The 17,172-nt window shown below is 38.6% G+C and overlaps 1 protein-coding gene across 13 annotated transcripts in view; it reads left to right on the plus strand.

Moving 5' to 3' along the window:
• The window catches only part of CCDC170 (coiled-coil domain containing 170), an 88,578-nt gene that overhangs the window by 30,495 nt on the left and 40,911 nt on the right, over positions 1-17,172 (plus strand). For 9 of the 13 annotated variants that reach the window (XM_048076903.2, XM_048076897.2, XM_066994193.1 and 6 more), the window contains exons 4-5: positions 1,225-1,390; positions 2,385-2,477. In XM_048076903.2, the coding sequence (XP_047932860.2) occupies positions 1,225-1,390; positions 2,385-2,477 (259 nt within the window). Of the gene's footprint in view, positions 1-1,224; positions 1,391-2,384; positions 2,478-12,489; positions 12,511-12,922; positions 13,299-14,397; positions 14,475-15,890; positions 15,919-17,172 lie in introns of those variants that run through there. The other 4 variants (XM_013178236.3, XM_048076905.2, XM_048076906.2 and 1 more) reach the window with 4 other exon arrangements.

Genomic DNA, 17,172 nt, shown 5'->3' on the forward strand with positions numbered 1-17,172 from the left:
TTAGTCTACATGAAAACTAAAGTTTGACTGTGTAGCTTGCCCTTGCAGACTAATGTAGAGCAGGGTCTCAAAGTGATTTAACGTATCTAAAAGGTTTGTTAGTTTAGAGTTGTCTGTTAAGGCGTACATTCATCTAAAATACGTAATAGGAGTGCCACCACCACGTTGGGCATTCTGACTTGTTCGGATGCTTGAAATCTGAAGTTCTTACTGCAACAGACCCGTTCATTCTACACCATCATCTTAGTTACAGCAGGGTTTGCAGGCCATGCATTGCATCAGACTTTGGGAGCTGATCCTGGTTAAAAATAACTTTGAAGGAAAAGTTTGTTGTGCTGGTACTGTGGAGAGGTGCCAGTACAACGTAATGGGGTAGGAATGAACAGTTTAATTGCCTGCTGCTGCCTAAAATTAAATAAAATAAGATGAGATGCGTTATGCACAGCGGACTTGTCTGTAGTATTACAGAAACGAAAACACAGTAATGGGTTTCCTTGTTTCTACTGGTATATCAGGCCCTTGGAACCTTTGCAGCAGAAACTTCAAATATGACATGGATGTTTTGGATTGTACTAAAAAACGAGGTGCTCTTCATTAGTAAGCTTTAAATTTCTCAGTCTTTATTATTTTGCTGCTTTTAAGCATATGGTTTGATAGAGGTTCAATCATTTGTTAAAACTTGTAACAGCAAATACGATTCTTATTACATAACGAGTTTCTAGTTCTTATATATTACAAGAGCTGAATTATTTTGTCATCTTTGTCATATTAGTTTTCAAAAGTCCTAGTTAAAAGCTTTCATAAGAATGACATCGCATCACTGTAAGAGACTTTGGTATGGGAAATGCACTTCAGTAGGCACAAATGCAATTTGGGCCAGCAATTCAGTATGCTTGTTCACTTGCATTTTGTAGTTTTAGTCCTTTGTATACAAAGAATGGAGTTCAAAATTGTTACAATAGGGATTGAACACTTATTCGCTCTCAGAATTGCTAAAAATATGAAGGTGTCCTGTGTGCTATTTGGTTTAGTAAGGCGTGTTATCAAGCTTTTCTTCAGATGTCTAAGAATTCACTGTGACAAGTTAAAACTGGAAAATCTAACCAGTGGCTATTACACAGTCTAAAACCACTGAGCTCTAAGCTTGCGTTTTCATGTGTTTCAAGTGCTGTCTTGGAAAATGTGGACAGTATGTTAATATGTTCTTTCTCTGCTTACTTTTAGCCCACCTATCGACAACTTCGATGTATTTAAAGAAGGAAAGGCTCAAAATTTCTTCGAATCCCAAGGGGCTATTATTGCCTTATGCACTTACTTTCAGGAGCTGCTTAAAAACATCAAAGATCTAGATGAGAAGCAACTTCAGGAGGAGTTTTTTAAGTTACTGCAGGTAAACTAGTAGTGCTTAACACAAGACTAAAATATCCTCTCTCTGTAGCAAATGAAATCTTGAGAGTATAAAGAATCTGAATTTCATTGGGAAATTAAAAAAAAAAAAAAAAAAGGCTTTTTTGTTTGTAAGAGTGTGATGAAATCCTGACGGCCATACTGTATCACTACACTGGAAATATTTAAGTTTGATGTTTTCCTTATACTGCTGGTCTTCATTGTGTATTTGAAAACCCAGCTTATTCTCCCTCAGAAAACAGTACCTCGAAAATAAATTTTCTGTTGAGTTCCAGAGGGCCTTTCTGTTGTTTAACTGTAGAATTTTAAAACAGTTAATTTTACTGACACTTTAAAAGCTTTAGACTTTTGGAAATAAGCTAGATGTCACTTTGGGCCAGAAGTGGTTCAAAAGTTTATAACTGCACCATTCTTGGAAAAAAATGCCTTTGGGTAGAATACAGAATTTCATAGGGTTACGGTAAGTTCGTTCACTGGCAGCAATGCACATGGACTATGTGACAAAACTTTTTAAAAAGCTCATTAGAGTGTACTTAAAATACTTTTATATTTTTATAAATTGGTATTAGTTATAGTTCTTACTTGGCTTCATGTAACAAATCAATCGCATTTTATTACTCCTTTTTTTGTCTTTCCACTGCTGTTTTCTGGAGTTATAGTGTGGAGAACATATTTTTTAAAGCTTTCTGATCAGTGTGTTTACATTGATCTGAATCTTCCTTTTTTGTCAGTTCTGATGCATGTTTCTGCTGCCTGCATAAATACAGAGCCTTGTTTGGTTTCTTCCAAGATTTTTTTTTTCTGTGTTGAGATTTTTGCACAAGAAGTTGATTTCTGTTAAAGCTTGGAGGAAAATGTGGAGTCAGAGTCTTCATGTCCCTAAAATAGAAACAAACAAAAATCTTTAAGTACATGTGAAGTTTAGAATGTAGCTACAATGAAACTTACCAAATGTTTTTGTTTCTTCCTCATTCTAGGTGTCATTGTGGGGCAATAAGTGTGACCTTTCTTTTTCAGCTGGTGAGGACAGCTCTCAGAAATCTAGTCCTCTACAGTGCCTGGAAGATATGGTACCTTTTATCTTAGTGAATGATATGGAAAAACTTTGGTCACTACTTATAAATGCCAAAAATAGAAAAACAGATAAATGTAAAGTTAGAGTTGATATAATCCTGGATAATGCTGGATTTGAACTTGTAAGTGATTTTGTGTTGGCTGACTTCCTGTTATCATCAAAGCTAGCTGATGAAGTCCATTTCCGTGGAAAGAGTATTCCATGGTATGTGTCAGATACCACAAAGAATGATTTTAACTGGACTATAAAACAGCTTCAGGCAGCTAATCATATGTGGATGTCTAGGTGTGGGATAAACTGGGAGGGCAATTTGAAAAAGGGCGTTTGGGTTTACCACGATCACATGTTTTGGACTTTGCCACATGACTTTTCCAGTATGGCTGAGGTTGCTCCTGATTTGTATGCTGATCTACAGAAGTCAAACTTGCTTCTTTTTAAAGGTGATCTAAACTATAGAAAATTAACAGGGGATAGAAAATGGGAGCACACTGTTCCTTTTCATCAGGCCTTGAACAAGTTTCATCCTGCACCTCTCTGTAGTTTGAGAACACTGAAATCTGACACGCAGGTTGGCCTGAAACCTGGACAAGGTGAAGAGATTCAGGCTTCTGAACCTGAATGGATGATAAGTGGGAAATACGGGGTGGTTCAGTTTGATGCTGCTCTCTGACTCCAGTTCTAACATTCTGGCAGATAGATTTAGTCAGTTTTAACTCTGTTAAAAAGTTTAACTTTCTCTGTTCTATGCTTGGCTTCAGCAATTTTTTGTTCGTTTGCACTTTTTCTTCCAAACAATTTGTTGTTGTTGTTCCACAAAAGACTTTGGTGTTCTGTAAAAGTTCACAGTTTACATAAATCACTCTGCATTTCAACATATTTTGTGTTCCTATTGTCCAATGTCAGCAGAAGATATTTAAGGTGAATATTTGGTTGACCATAATTTTTTTCTTCATTGTTGGGTATGAGGGTTTATGCCTACCAAGTGAAAAATTTACTTTGGAAACAGGTTTTTCAACTGTATCTTTGCATGTATTTACTTACTTCAGGATATTTTGTTCTCCATGTGCCATGAATTGCATGAAAATTAATGTTTTAGCAAGAGCACAAATGAATTATTTTGAATATGGTCATTGCAGGACCATGTTTTAAAACTGCTTGAAAGAGTTTACTCCTGCTTTTTACATCGTTTTTTATGTGCTGCTTGTATCAGTTGACAAAGTACTTTAATTGTTTTTTAAATGGTTGTCTTTATTTGAAAATAGTTACCAGTACATTAAGAGATGAGTTTTTGGGTGATATCTGGTAAACGTTGACTTTAAATTTGAAAGTTAAATTTTGATTTTTAAAACAGAAGTGGATGTTGCTAGCCTTTTTGCCTGTAAGAGGGGAGTTACCCCATCTGGTAAGATTAGTAGGAAAAAGGACAGTTTCATTTTAAGAGTGGGGAAGGTTTTATTTATCTAAGAATAATACCAAAAACAACAACAAAACACAGTTACCTTGCTAACTGGATTTTAGATTTAAAAAAACTTGAATTGAAGGTGGCCTGTCTACCACCAGTGTTGGTGGTTCAAGCATTGCTGCCTCTTTCAATTGTGAACATTTTTATTGTCAAATATAGTGCTTTGTATTTTTTTAAGAAGGATGCCACATTTTTTATGGGGGAAATAAAACCCCAGTTGCACTGAGAAGTACAATATATGCTAAAGATACACGGGCTATACAGGTTGCTGCTAATTAGAGTTACGTCCCATTTTCTTTTCCTCCACCCCAGTTTCAGTTTACCTCACTCAGAAGTTGGGGGAAACTTTGGAATATTTTAGTGATTTTTTTCACAGTGAAATGAAAGGGGAAATGCATTATCTGTTTCTAAAGGAAAAATTAAAAATAGATTCTATCGTCTTATTTTTGTTGTTTGAAACAGGGCCTTTTTGGAGGGCTGATATGATGGCAGTGATAACTGCAGGTTTGTTAGAAAATAGCAAAATTTCCCACAGCGTCTGTCTTTCTGTCTATGCTGCTGTCTGGAGCTGCTAAAATGAGCAGGACTTGCTGCTGGTAACCGAGGTTGTTACATTACAGAGAACAGGAGTAGACCGTAGGTAGAGAAACTTCATCTTCTATTTTATAGATAACAGTGAAATCTTATACAACAAAAAGGAGGACACTGTAGCGTCCTTACTTGGCTACATTCTGGAACTGAAGAAACGTGTGCTCTGACAGAGGAATCAGAATGTCTCTGTGGTGGAAGGTGGACTAAAAGCGACTTATGCACTTACGGTTAACCTAAGACAAGGGTAAGCTTTGGTAGGTCTAAAGCTATTTTAGCCTTTGAAAATGAAGCTGGAATCCCTTCTGGTCAGTGAAATCACTGGCAAGAAATGTCTCGTTTCTCATTCTGACATGCAGAGAATCAGCTGGTGCTATGAGATACTGTGTTCCCATAATAAAGATCAATATAATGGATAAACGCACTCCAGTTGCTGATGACTTTGGTTATTTGCGTTTGTGTTCTTCTTTCTTCTCGCATCTGAAAGTATACTAATATTTTAAAGTTGCAAGGTCAATAATCAAAAACTAACATGCTAGACATTTCAGGAGGCAATATGATACTGAGGGTGGGGTTCTAGTTTTGGGACCTGAACTTAGTCATTTTCTTTGTATCTCTGGCTTACTACTTCTAAAGGATGAATTCACGTTCATCCTGAAGCATTTGAATAACTGTAAGTTAGAAATCCAGTCAAGAGAGCTAAAGGTCAGGTGGCCTGTCTTTGTCTGGAGAGAGCTCAGGGAGGCTCCAGCTTTGGTGCTTTGATAAATACATAAATGACATGATGAGTCTGGGCACTGGAGCCCCAGTTTCTCATCTTTGAAAATGCTGTTAACTTGTTTCAAATGCACTCTGAAGCAACAACTTTGGGTCAAGAGCAGAGAGGTGGATGTTGTGGAATACATGCAATGAGAACTCCCTGCCTTGTCCAAGGAAGCAAAATAATTAGCAGAAAGAACCTGATTGTCTCAGGACAGATTATTTGTGAGGTGCTCACTTACTGCTGGAGAGGTTTGAAAGTCTCTTGAAAGAAGAGAAAGGGTTGTTTCACTGTTGAGGCAGTGCCTCGAGGAATAGATTTGCCTCTTAGGCAGTCATTACAGGTGGTGAGAAACTTGTTCACATGTCTCACTGGATGTTAATCCGTCTCTCTATCCCCAGGTTGCTTTCTGGCTCTTCCTTCAGGGAACTCAATGCAAGTCAGTGAAAATTAATATTCTAAAGTCATGATAAATAGCCCTACAAAATGCTAAGTCATTTAGGAAATGCATCAGTAGTTTGTCAGTTTTACTGAATCTTCTCATTGCAGACTGTTGCATTAACGTTTGTGGGGAAATAGGATATTGCTTTCATGATTGTTGTAAGATGTAATTCTTAGATTAGTACTTGATGTCACATTGAAAAAAAAATCATTTTGCAGTCTATTAAGTGAGCACATCTTTTACCCCTCACAAAGAAAAGTTTCGTAATTAATAGTGTGACAACATAATTACATCAAGAATGCACATCCATAACTTCCAGATACCTAACTGCTTGGCTTCTATAGCTGTAACTGCAAAGTGTCATTTACAGGCAGGATGGAATATGCATCACACGTTTCCATTTGTTGGTTGGCTGTTACAAAAAGTTTACAAAAAGTAAAATTCAGATTTCTCATAAAGAAAAGAAGCTGGAATGCCAGTGTTATGTTCTCCAATGCTATAAGGTAGTAGCAGGACTTACTCTGAGGTGCTGTGCTCTGCTTTTGGGTTAGCTAAAGGTTAGTTGAAAATAGTGTATCCATTTAGGAAGTGCTTTCCTAGGTATTCAGCATTAACTGCTTGTGTAATTGGAGCTTCATGAAAGGCAATGTGCCTACTGTGTTCAGATGGAATATACTGTTATTAGGTAGTATAAAGCATATGTTATAATAATAGCATATGTTATAGCATAATTATTTTCTTGATTGTTCAGGAAAATTGCTTCTGTACATCAGTTACAACTAATTGCCCAAAATGCTTCTACAACATACCTCAGGAGCTACTGATTTGTATACCCAAATGCTTGAGGTTTTCTCTTCATGTGCCATTTGAGTATTTATAGTAAAAATAAAGGCATTTTCAGTAATTCCAAGGACCACCACAGACCAATGTCTTTTGACTTTATATATATATATTTGTTCTACCTCTTGAGGAACTGTATTTGTAAATCAGTCCTTGAGAGGTAATGATGACTTCCATCTGTGATGAAACAGTGGGAAAAGCAGGGTCACTGGCACAGCGAAAACCAGTATAAAAACTTAATACTTGATAATTTGTTAGGTAAGATATATACAATAATTCTGTATGTATTTGAGGCTGTAAGATGAGTTGTTATAAAATAAACTGATCTAGAAAATAAGCTGATGGTATGACTGGAAACTGATTTAAGAATATTGAAATAAATTATATACTTCTGTGCAAAAGTCAAACGTCATACTGTTTCAATGGGTGAAAAAGCCAACTTAAAGTAATTCAGGCCGAAGTTCCCGGTGTTTTTCTTCTGAAGTGGATTTTATATAAATGTCAATAAAGCTTACTGAGGTTTTGAAAGAAATAGATGCAAGAGTACCAATTTTTTCCCTAATGCTGCCATGTCTCAATAAAGTTCTTACCTTGTTACAATACTGATATTCTTGTCAATTTCAAAACCTTAAAAAGCATTGACAGTCTGTTGAAATACACATGACAGCTTCTTACTAAGCCTAGTGCAGCTGGTGTAGTTGTTATGAGGATCATTTCCCAAACCACTAGGTGCTCCATATGTTCTCAGCAAAAATGGAAATATTTTAGTGTTTAGCTCAGTGTAACTAAAATATTTCAAAGCCGCTTTGTTTTACATGCACTACTAATGTTCTATAAACCTTAACTGTTGCTGTTGAAATAGTTTTTAAAGTTCATAGTGTATTTGCATTCATGGTTGAACTACTTAATTCCTTCTTTGATGTGAAGCATATTTATCTCCAGTACTCTGTCAGCATAGGAAACTGTTCACTCTGTTGCCCAGAATGTATGCCCATTAAATGTTTTTATTCTAAGAAGTTAAACTGTATATAAAATAAGAATTCCAAAGTGGAATTTTATACAGAATTGCTAGTTTTCATTAAATGTTTTGTTTGCTTAGAAGCCGTTTGTTTATCTAAAATACAGAGGAAAAAGTATAGAATTATTTTCATTTAAGGCAAAAGTATAAGTTGAAAATCACCTATGACTTACCTAAGGAGTTTAAAAATAAAACTGTGAAAATCTGTTGTTTAAAATGTTTCTTTTATTTCTTTACAATGTGGCAGCAAGCAGAGTGTAGAAGTTCTTCCTACACCATGGGCAGTTTATATTTCTTGGTTGTGAAAATAAATGGAGTACATTTATGTCATAAATATGTATATACAAGTTAATCCAAATTCTGGCTCAGCTTTATAGTTGTGAATTCCAAACATAAATTGTGAGGAGGGGTTTTATTTATATGTCAGGCATTGGAATAGGTTGCCCAGGGAAGTAGTGGAGTCACTATCCCTGGGGGTGTTTAAGGAAAGGCTGGACCTGGTGCTTAGGGACATGGTTTAGTGGGTGACCTTGGTGGTAAGGTGATGGTTGGACCAGATGATCTTAAGGTCTCTTCCAACCTTAGTGATTTTATGCTTCTTTTTTGAGTTTGGGGTCTTTTATTTTTTCCTCTTCCACTTCCATTGGGAAAGATGTCATATTATGATCGTATAAATTAAATAAACGTTCATTGTATGCTGCTTTTGTTACTTTTCAGTAAACTAAATGATCATAATCTTTCAAACTTATGCTTGAAATGTGAATTTCATTTTTTTTTCAATTTTGAAATGTGAATTTTCCCAAAAAAAAAAAAAAGACATTTCCATGCTTGTAGAATTTTTTCATCTTCCTTGGGATCCTACGTATTTCTTCCAAGTCTTTAATGACGTCAAAGATTTGGAACTGAGCAGACTAAGGTAAGATATATCAAGGTATACATTAGCGGGTTTAATGATCCCACACAATGTCTCCATCAGTGTGGCTGAGTTTTGCAGGTTCACATGGGCTGAGGACAGTTAAACTCAGTATTTCACAAAAAAAGCACTGCCATTTTGTTTAGGCAGAGGAACAACTAGTCTTTATCAGGTTAGTTAATCTTCAAGCTTGTCCACTGTCAGATTTCCAATAGTAACTGGTATCAGACACAATTGACACACACAGACATATGCTCATAATCCTCTTAGTCTGTGATATTGTCTCCTTTTCCCACGAGTCTAATTTTTCCTTATAGTTGTATTTATATCTTTTTCACCTTAAAGTCTGTAAATGTGTTATGTAATTGCCTCCAGAGAGGCAATAATCTTCCTTTAATAAAAGTCATACTTTCAAGCATTTGCTCTCTACATCACATTGTCTGCCACTAGTTGTGACTTCTGTGTCAACTGACAGAAGAGAAATAGAAATAAGTCCTGTCTTGATTTCTTGACTATATTTTGAAGTAGGTAGGTTGAAGATAAGGCATTCCAAGAAAAATTCTGTGCCACAGGATGTAATACTAGTGATCTTGGGTACGTGTGTGTGAGGCGAGGGGGACAGTGCAGCTTGGTGTTGGGACACACTGCGCTTCTGGAATTGATACCTTTGGGAAGGCAAGCATGAACCTTGGCATGTCATGCTCATGACTTTTGTGCCCAGTATTTGTAAAAATGTGACTGTTTCAGTTATTCTAGCTGAATTTGAATACCATTAGGTCTTAGAGACTAAATTTACCCCAAGTCTCTTTTGGGGAAATAACATTTCATTTTCCTTTTTAATGTTGCTAGCATAATAGTCTCTTCTACCTCAGCGATAGTTGCCTTTACATGAGTGTCTGAAATGGGTATATGTATTCAAGTCATGTTACCTTCTCAATGTGGTATTGATGTCAATGGCTTGAGGTCAAAACCACTTTTTTTATACAGTATTAATCAAAAAATGTTTCTTTCAAAACTAAAATATTTTGATTCAATCTTTTAATCGGTTATGTATTCTTAAATGACGATCTGCGAATAGAATTAATAAATCAAAACTTTCTGCTTAGAGAGTAGAGTAACTTTAGTAGGTACATGAATTCAAGAGATTCTGTATCGTTATTTTCTCAGGCTGAGGCTCTCCCTGTAATTTCTGTAACACAACATGAAGAATTCCGTTCATGTAAATGATTCCTTGAAATTATTTTTAACTAAAAATTCAGAATTAATCTTTCCTAAGTTTTTATGTCCTCACTGTTAAAGAAACATTTGAATCCTTTTGAGAGCTCTACCTGTAGTATTTAGCAAACAAGCCTAAAACATTTTAAAGTGTTATCATCCTGTACTAGGATACCTTTCATGGTTGAATGTCTTGAAGAGTGGGTACTGTACTCCCTCAAATTACCACATTCTTTTCCAGTGTTAAATGAAATTTCTGCTTTTTTTTCATCCTCTTTTTCTTGCCCCTCTTGTTACTCTTGCTACAGTTCAGCATTTTTAAATTTTTTTTAAAGCTGAATAATTTTGTAGCCGTACTCTAAGCTGCAGTTTCATAAGTGTTCTCTCAGTATCACAAAGGGCATAGAAGTAGCTGAAGTTTGGCTCTTGAACCAGCTGTGGCGCTGCAGGATTAGTGATGGGGAAATGCATTCAAGCATGTACTTAGTGTTAGGACAAGGTTTCACAGTCATTTAATCATGCATCTTCACACTGCTCTGCTAGTGGGACAGTTTGGGCTGCTGTCAAGATGCTCAACTAGAGATTTTTGTTTTAGGGGAAGATGTTAAAACTTACACCAGATATATACTGGTGTTTGTGCAAGACAATCAGTACAAATTTAACCTGTCAAAAATATCAAATATTTATTATATGCATTGTATATTGTAATTATATGAATTGCAGAATGAGTTCCTGCGGGCTCAGCACTTTGCACATGTGGCTGTAGCACCTTTGAGCCAGTACAGTGAGTCCTGCACTGCTGGAGCACGGGGCGAGACTGACCCACGGCCGGCTGTGCTTCCCGGCAGCCGCTGACCCCAGTGAGGTCCTGCCGCTCCCTCGTGCTGGCTGCAGTGCGTACCTGACGCTGCGCCGAGCTCTTCCATGCATCCTGTTAGTAAAAGCTGCTCTCTGTTTCACTGAGACAGTAAGGATGAAGTGAAACACATCAGAGGGAGCAGTTGTCATCTTGGCCACTGATGGTCTCTGTGGCTTTTCCCAGGTGCTTGCTGAAGTGGAGGCTTAAGGGTCCCTCCACTCTGTGCTGCCCAGACAGAGCCACAGCATGGCTCAGCCCCATGCCACTCTCAGCTCTGTTTCCCCTGCTCTATTCCCAGCTTTATTTTGTTCCAGTTAATCTTTTTTTTCTTTTTTTTCCCCTCCTTTAATCAGTTTAGTGCACATTGCTCCCTCCACATGGCAGATTCCATCTGAGGGATGGCATCGCCTAGCTCTGTGCTTCAAGTAATGTAGCATTTTAAAATATGGTATCTACACTGGCACTCCTGGGCATGGATGGTGGGGAGATTCTCTGTTACTGGCAGAAACAGTGCAATAGCATCAGGTACACAGAGCGGAGGAGAAAAAAGGTAGTGTGGACATGCATGTTTAGGTAACAGCAAACAGTCCTTAGCACAATTTTCCTTTATATTGAGCTTGCAGCCTGAGTGTGGCAGTCTCTAAATAATGAATTGATCACTCACAGGTGTATTCTTAATACACAAAAATAATAATAAAAAAAACAGTACTAACCCTAGCTTCTCAATTTTATTCTCTGGGAAACACAAACACATCAGTATTCATAGAAACAGAAGGAAAGCTGTCATACTTTTTGATTTGAGTATAGAAATCACATAAGATGGCACTGTTCCTTGCAATTGTTGTGACAGGCCTGATTAAGCAGCTCCAAAGTAAGTGATATACAGCGCCAATATGCCTGCACATCTGAAGGTTTCTTTTCCTTCCTTTTTTCCCTTCCTCTTTTCCTTCCCTTTTATTAATGCTAGCTGCAGTTCCTCTGTTCCCATGTTTATCTACTTTATTTGGAAGGGAGGTGAGGAGGAGGTTCCCCTGTCTGATGGAGTTATTTTTGCTGTAATGAAGGCAGCCTGCTCTCCCCATGCTGTGTGGACTGCTCATTTTCCAGTCTCTTGGAGAAGAGAAGGAAACTGTGCCTGAGCAAGAGCATGGTGTCATTTGGTCTGTGGGCCTCCACCTTGATTTCTTGAGAAAAAGGGTAATTTTCTCGGCTCTGTGAAGTGCTCTTGTTCGGAGTATTTGAAGTGGAAAAAAGCTTCTGTGAACACCCCTTCAAAAAGATGGGTCACTTCCAGGCACTTCCCAAATCAGAGGACATCTTGTGTTCTCCATCTCCCCGTGGTGTGACCAATTGCTGTTGCTGCAGTTCTGGGTATGCGGCTTGGCCCTCTTGTCTGGCAGAAAAGGACCTGGGGGTGCTGGTCAACAGCCAGCTGACCATGTGCCCAGGTGGCCAAGAAGGCCAACAGCATCCCGGCTTGTATCAGGAGTAGTGCAGCCAGCAGGACCAGGGAGGTGATCGTCCTCCTGTACTCCGCTCTGGTGAGGCCACATCTCGAGTACTGTGTTCAGCTTTGGGCCCCTCAGCACAAGAAGGACATCAAGGCCCTGGAGCGTGTCCAGAGCAGGGCTACGAAGCTGGTGAAGGGCCTGGCACACAAGTCCTGTGAGGAGCGGCTGAGGGAGGTGGGGTTGTTTGGTCTGGAGAAGAGGAGGCTCAGGGGAGACCTCATCACTCTCTACAACCACCTGAAAGGAAGTTGTAGTGAGGCGGGTGTTGGTCTCTTTTCTCAGGGGGCAAGTGATAGCATGTGAGAAAAGGGCCTCAAGTTGTGCGAGAAGAGTCTTAGAGTGGGTATCAGGAAGAATTTCTTCACAAGAAGGGGGGTTAACCATTGGAACAGGCCACCAAGGGAGTTGCCATCCCTGAAGGTATTTAAGAGATGTGTGGATGCAGTGCTTAGGGACATGGTTTTGTGGTGGGACTCAATAGATCAGATGGGTGGTTGGGCTTGATGATCCCAACTGCTTCTTTCCCAACCTCAAACATTATATGCTTCAGTGGAAGTGGCTTTGTGGCGCAGTTTGCTGCTGTCCTGTTTACAGGAAAAAAGAGGTTGTGTCTGTAAGGTCAACACGCATGCACCCGCTCCCGTTAACTTAATCTTCAGATCTAGTATTTGTGCTGCTGACCGGATGTTTTCACTACTGCTCCATGGCGAGTGGAAACTGACCCCCGAAGAGGGGCGAGGCATCATTTACTTAAGAATGGCCCCATGGTATGCGCTGTCTCCGTACCCAACGAGCCGGGCCCGCCCGCGTTGCCTTGGGGACAGAGCCAGCGCCGCGGCCGCCATGAGCGGCCCGAGGGCCGGCAGCCGGGAGCCCCGGGCCCCGCGCAGCCCCGGCCGCCCCTCGGCTGCCCAGGTACCGGCTGCCGGCAGGGCCGGGCCGTGCTCCGGGGCCGGGAGCAGCCCCGCCGGCCCCTCTGAGCCCTCCGAGGCCGGGCCGTGCTCGGAGCAGTTTTGGAAAAACGCTTTCCCGGTCTCCAGGAGTTTTCTGTTGGCTGTTTCTGCGGAGGGCGACCGACAGTACGGCTGGCTGGAAACCGCTCTCACCAGTTGTCTTTTCGATTTTAAATTTATTGTTATTATTTTTTAACAATTTCTGCAGCTGCAGAGCTTTACTTGGTGGTGGGCGTGTGCTTCAATCCCACCTCGGTAAGCTTGAGCCGATCGTTAGAGCTTATCTGTACAAACTCAAGGACAAAACCTCTCCTTGTTAAGTGTTGCAGAAGGGAGGGTCTGTCATGTGGCAGGAATTTACGGTTATCTAAGAATTTCTTCTTCGCCTTTCTTACTGCTTTGAAACCGGTTCGCTGGCTTTGATGTGAATTGAGAGGAGACACCCAAGGATAATGCTTGGAAGAATCGAGCTCGTTTCTGCTGAAGATAGAGCAGAAAATTTGTAACAGTTTCTTTTTCTGAAGGGAAAACTATTTGTTAGTGCACGAACAGCTTGGTATGCCCCTCATAGTTGAATGCCAGTTGTGTAATTACGCTATATAACAAAAAATACAGAGGTTCTGTGTGTTGCAAGATTGATTGCCATTATATTAACCATGCTTGTTTTTACCTGATTAGAGAGTTTTCGTTAGCACAGCTTAGTTAGGGAACTGACAGCAGCTCCATCCCACTGACCTGGAGTCAGCAAGCTGTGAGCAGTTCTGCGGAGGCTCAGGAGCACATTAAGAAAATTGTGTTTATAAATTGTGGGCTACAAACGGCAAACCAATCTAGAGCAAGTCGGTCTTAACTGTATTTATACCCACACATTCAAATATATCACAAATATCTGGCTTGTATTGCCTGTAGGTAAAACACAATAGGCGTTGTAGAAGTGCGAGAGTGTTGGCATTCCGTGGTGGTCTGTTTTCAAATCTTTCTTTTAAACAAATCTCTTACAAAAGTCATATAACACTATTCAACACCAATGAAGTAAAACCCATAGAACAAGCGAGCTGCAAAAATCCCCGCATAAGCACTTAATTTTGTTATATTTTACTCCTAATTCTTGTCTTGGCAATTACCATTTTTATTATTTTGGCACTAAACACATCAGCTCTTCCTCATTATTCGTTTTGGAAAATCAATGATATAAAGTGTCTTGGGAGATCCAATTTCCTTAATTTAGCCCTGCTGCCAAAGGATGAAGTGGAAAAAAAACAAAAAAAATAATATTTACAGTAATTGATGCTTCTACCTCTGCCTTGAGAAGACTGCTGTCTTTTGTCATACTAAATTTATTATTTAAATTTAGATGCAAAGTCACCTCTTCCTAACAGAGAGGAAAATGAAAGATGATACTGCTTTAACTGCTGCTTGTAGTAGTAGAGGGTAAGATTAAAATTTTGATTGTTGTGCAACTTTCATCTGGGCCCATTAATCAAGCCTCTTCAGTAGATAAACAACACCAGACAGTGATTTTTATCATTTAATAATACCTTTTTAATGACTACTGCAAAGGGAGGAGGGTAGGGCTAAGCAATACCCTCCTGAAAGGAATTTAGAAAATCTCTTCACTAATTATTTGGGCTTTTGGGAATGTGTTACTCATTTTTGTGTGTTTCCAGAACTATGCTAAGGCATAAAAAAAACCCCTCCACAGGCATATAACTCCCCCGCCACCCAACCCAACATATTTAATATTACATGCAACTTTTAAGGTTGATATTCATAAAGCAGTATTAATACAAATATTTTGAGATCTCTGATGGCAGGCAAATTGGGCAAAGCATTACTGAGAAAGAAGTTAAGCTTACCCAAAATATACATACAGGCTGGTTAATTTATGAACTTTTTTTTTTTTTCTCTAAGATACTGGTTCATTGTGGTCTATTTTCATCTGATTTAACAAAATCTGACTTATTGTGTAATAGTGGCTCACCTTTCTTGCATGGGTGTGTTTAGCTGCTGTGGCTATTCTGAAGCTACGTGTGTGCTGGCTGGCTAGCTGCTGTTGCCAAGCTAATTCTGCACTGCCCAAGGGCTATCTGCTTTCCCTTCATTCACTACTGAGTCTCTGAAAACTGGCCACTGCCTGATTTTCATGAAACTTGCAGATATTTACATAAGATCAGCTTTTTATTGTGCAGATTTTATGAAATTTATATATTCTAAAACTTGAACTTTTTTTTTAAAAATATATATTAGGATAGGTTCTTTTGCAAAATACAATAAAAGTTGAATGATCCCTGAATGCTGAAGTAGATTTCTTTCCTTTAAAATCAATTTATACAAGAAAGTTTTAAAAGTGGCCTTGTTAGAACATATTTTGATTATTTTGTCAGAACGTTAAGCTAATCAGGTGCTGGATGACAACAAACTTTTAATATTACATTTCTAACTGTAGTTAGAATATTTACAATCAAAACATGGTGTTTAAGCTCCCTTTTCTGGTTGTTGAGCCCGTGCAAAATGATTTCCTATTGTTCTCCGTTGTCCTGGGACTAAAATTTCCCTGTGATTTCTGAGGGAGATGAATTCTGTATAGAATTTTTTCTATAAAAATGTTCATCTCAGTATTTTATATTGGATGTCATCTTCGTGCTGGTTGCAACAAATAATAATCATCTGTGCCGCTACGTTAGGAAAATGCATTGAGTTTTCAGAAATTAGAACAATTTTTATGTATATATACACCTGTAAGCATAAAGTTGCATTAGGAAGAAAAATAGGTTCAGGATTTTGTTTGTTTTCAGAATGCAAACTATTATCACCTGTTTTCAACCTCTATTTTTTTTTTCCATTTAGAAACAAAGGAAGAATGGAGCCAATAAAGGTTCGTGAGTCATTATTTATTTTTGGTCTGCCAATCCAAATGTGCCTAAGTGCTTCCCTGCCCTGAGTAGTGTTCATCTGCTATGGGCAAGAGGCAAGGAAGGACTGTACCGGCAGTCACTCAGTGTAGTGGTCAGTGATTACTTTTTGAGGGCTTTCTATTTTTGTAGAGATTAAAAAAATATATATCTTTTGGGAAAGGGGGAGAGGGGGGCAGAGTTAGCAGTGTTTGCCAGGGTCGAAATTAGAAGTGTGGCAGGAAAGGACATTGTTAATAAAGGAAAAGCTGATAAAAGCAGAATGGGAGTGACTGACTTGAACAGCTGATGGATTTTGAAGTGTATGGGTAGGTATAAATCTAGTGAATATTGTTGATGTTCTGTCAATTCTGAATTAAGTGAAGTTTGCCAATTACAGGCCAGATTCCAAAATGGTGGAAGTAGTTATCTGGTAAAAAATGAAAAAACCCACACCACATAATAACAATGATGACCTCATGTTGTTCATCCTCTAAAGAATGTCTATTGCTAATGAAGCTAAAGGTTTAAGTAAATATTACTCTTAAATATTGTAAATATAGATTTATCTTCTGTTTGGCATTGAAAGTAAAATGAAAGCTTAATTTTCTTGCTGGTAAATGGGAAGAGATAGAAATTTCATAATGTGAATGGGTGAAACATTTAAAACCCAGACTGCTCTAGAGCTCATTGAATTATAATATATGCAGGTTTCTCCTGTGTACTGCCTCTTATTCTTTTAGCGCGTTATTCATTTTATTCACATAACTGTAATCAGTATAAACTATGTAGTACTCATGAGACATTACAAATCTGATTTTTTCCAGGGAGTGACAAAATCCCCACATGTACATTGTAAATCTTACTCCTGTAGTAGAGTCAAGCCCGGTTAATGGAGTTGTTATATGCATGACTAATGACCAGACTTGTGAATAGCTGCTGGCAAAACATGGAAAGCTATTTACTTAAATATTAAGACATGTACGCTCCCTCCCCTCCTCCCCCAAATGTTATAAGTATAGCAGCTCTCCTAGTGTGGTGTTGCAGTGATTAGCTTCGTATTTGCTAAGGCACTTGAGAACTGCTTCTATAAATCTCACTAAAACCATAAATGAGTGAAAGGTAATTCCTGTTGACTTTTGCACCTGGCTTATTTTAAATCCTTCTGGATGTCTATCTTTATCTCTTTAAAATACTCACCATTTAAAAATCTACCTTTGTATAACAAATGTAGGTTT

Source organism: Anser cygnoides, chromosome 3 (genome assembly GCF_040182565.1).
Source record: "Anser cygnoides isolate HZ-2024a breed goose chromosome 3, Taihu_goose_T2T_genome, whole genome shotgun sequence".
Classification (NCBI taxonomy): Eukaryota; Metazoa; Chordata; class Aves; order Anseriformes; family Anatidae; genus Anser; species Anser cygnoides.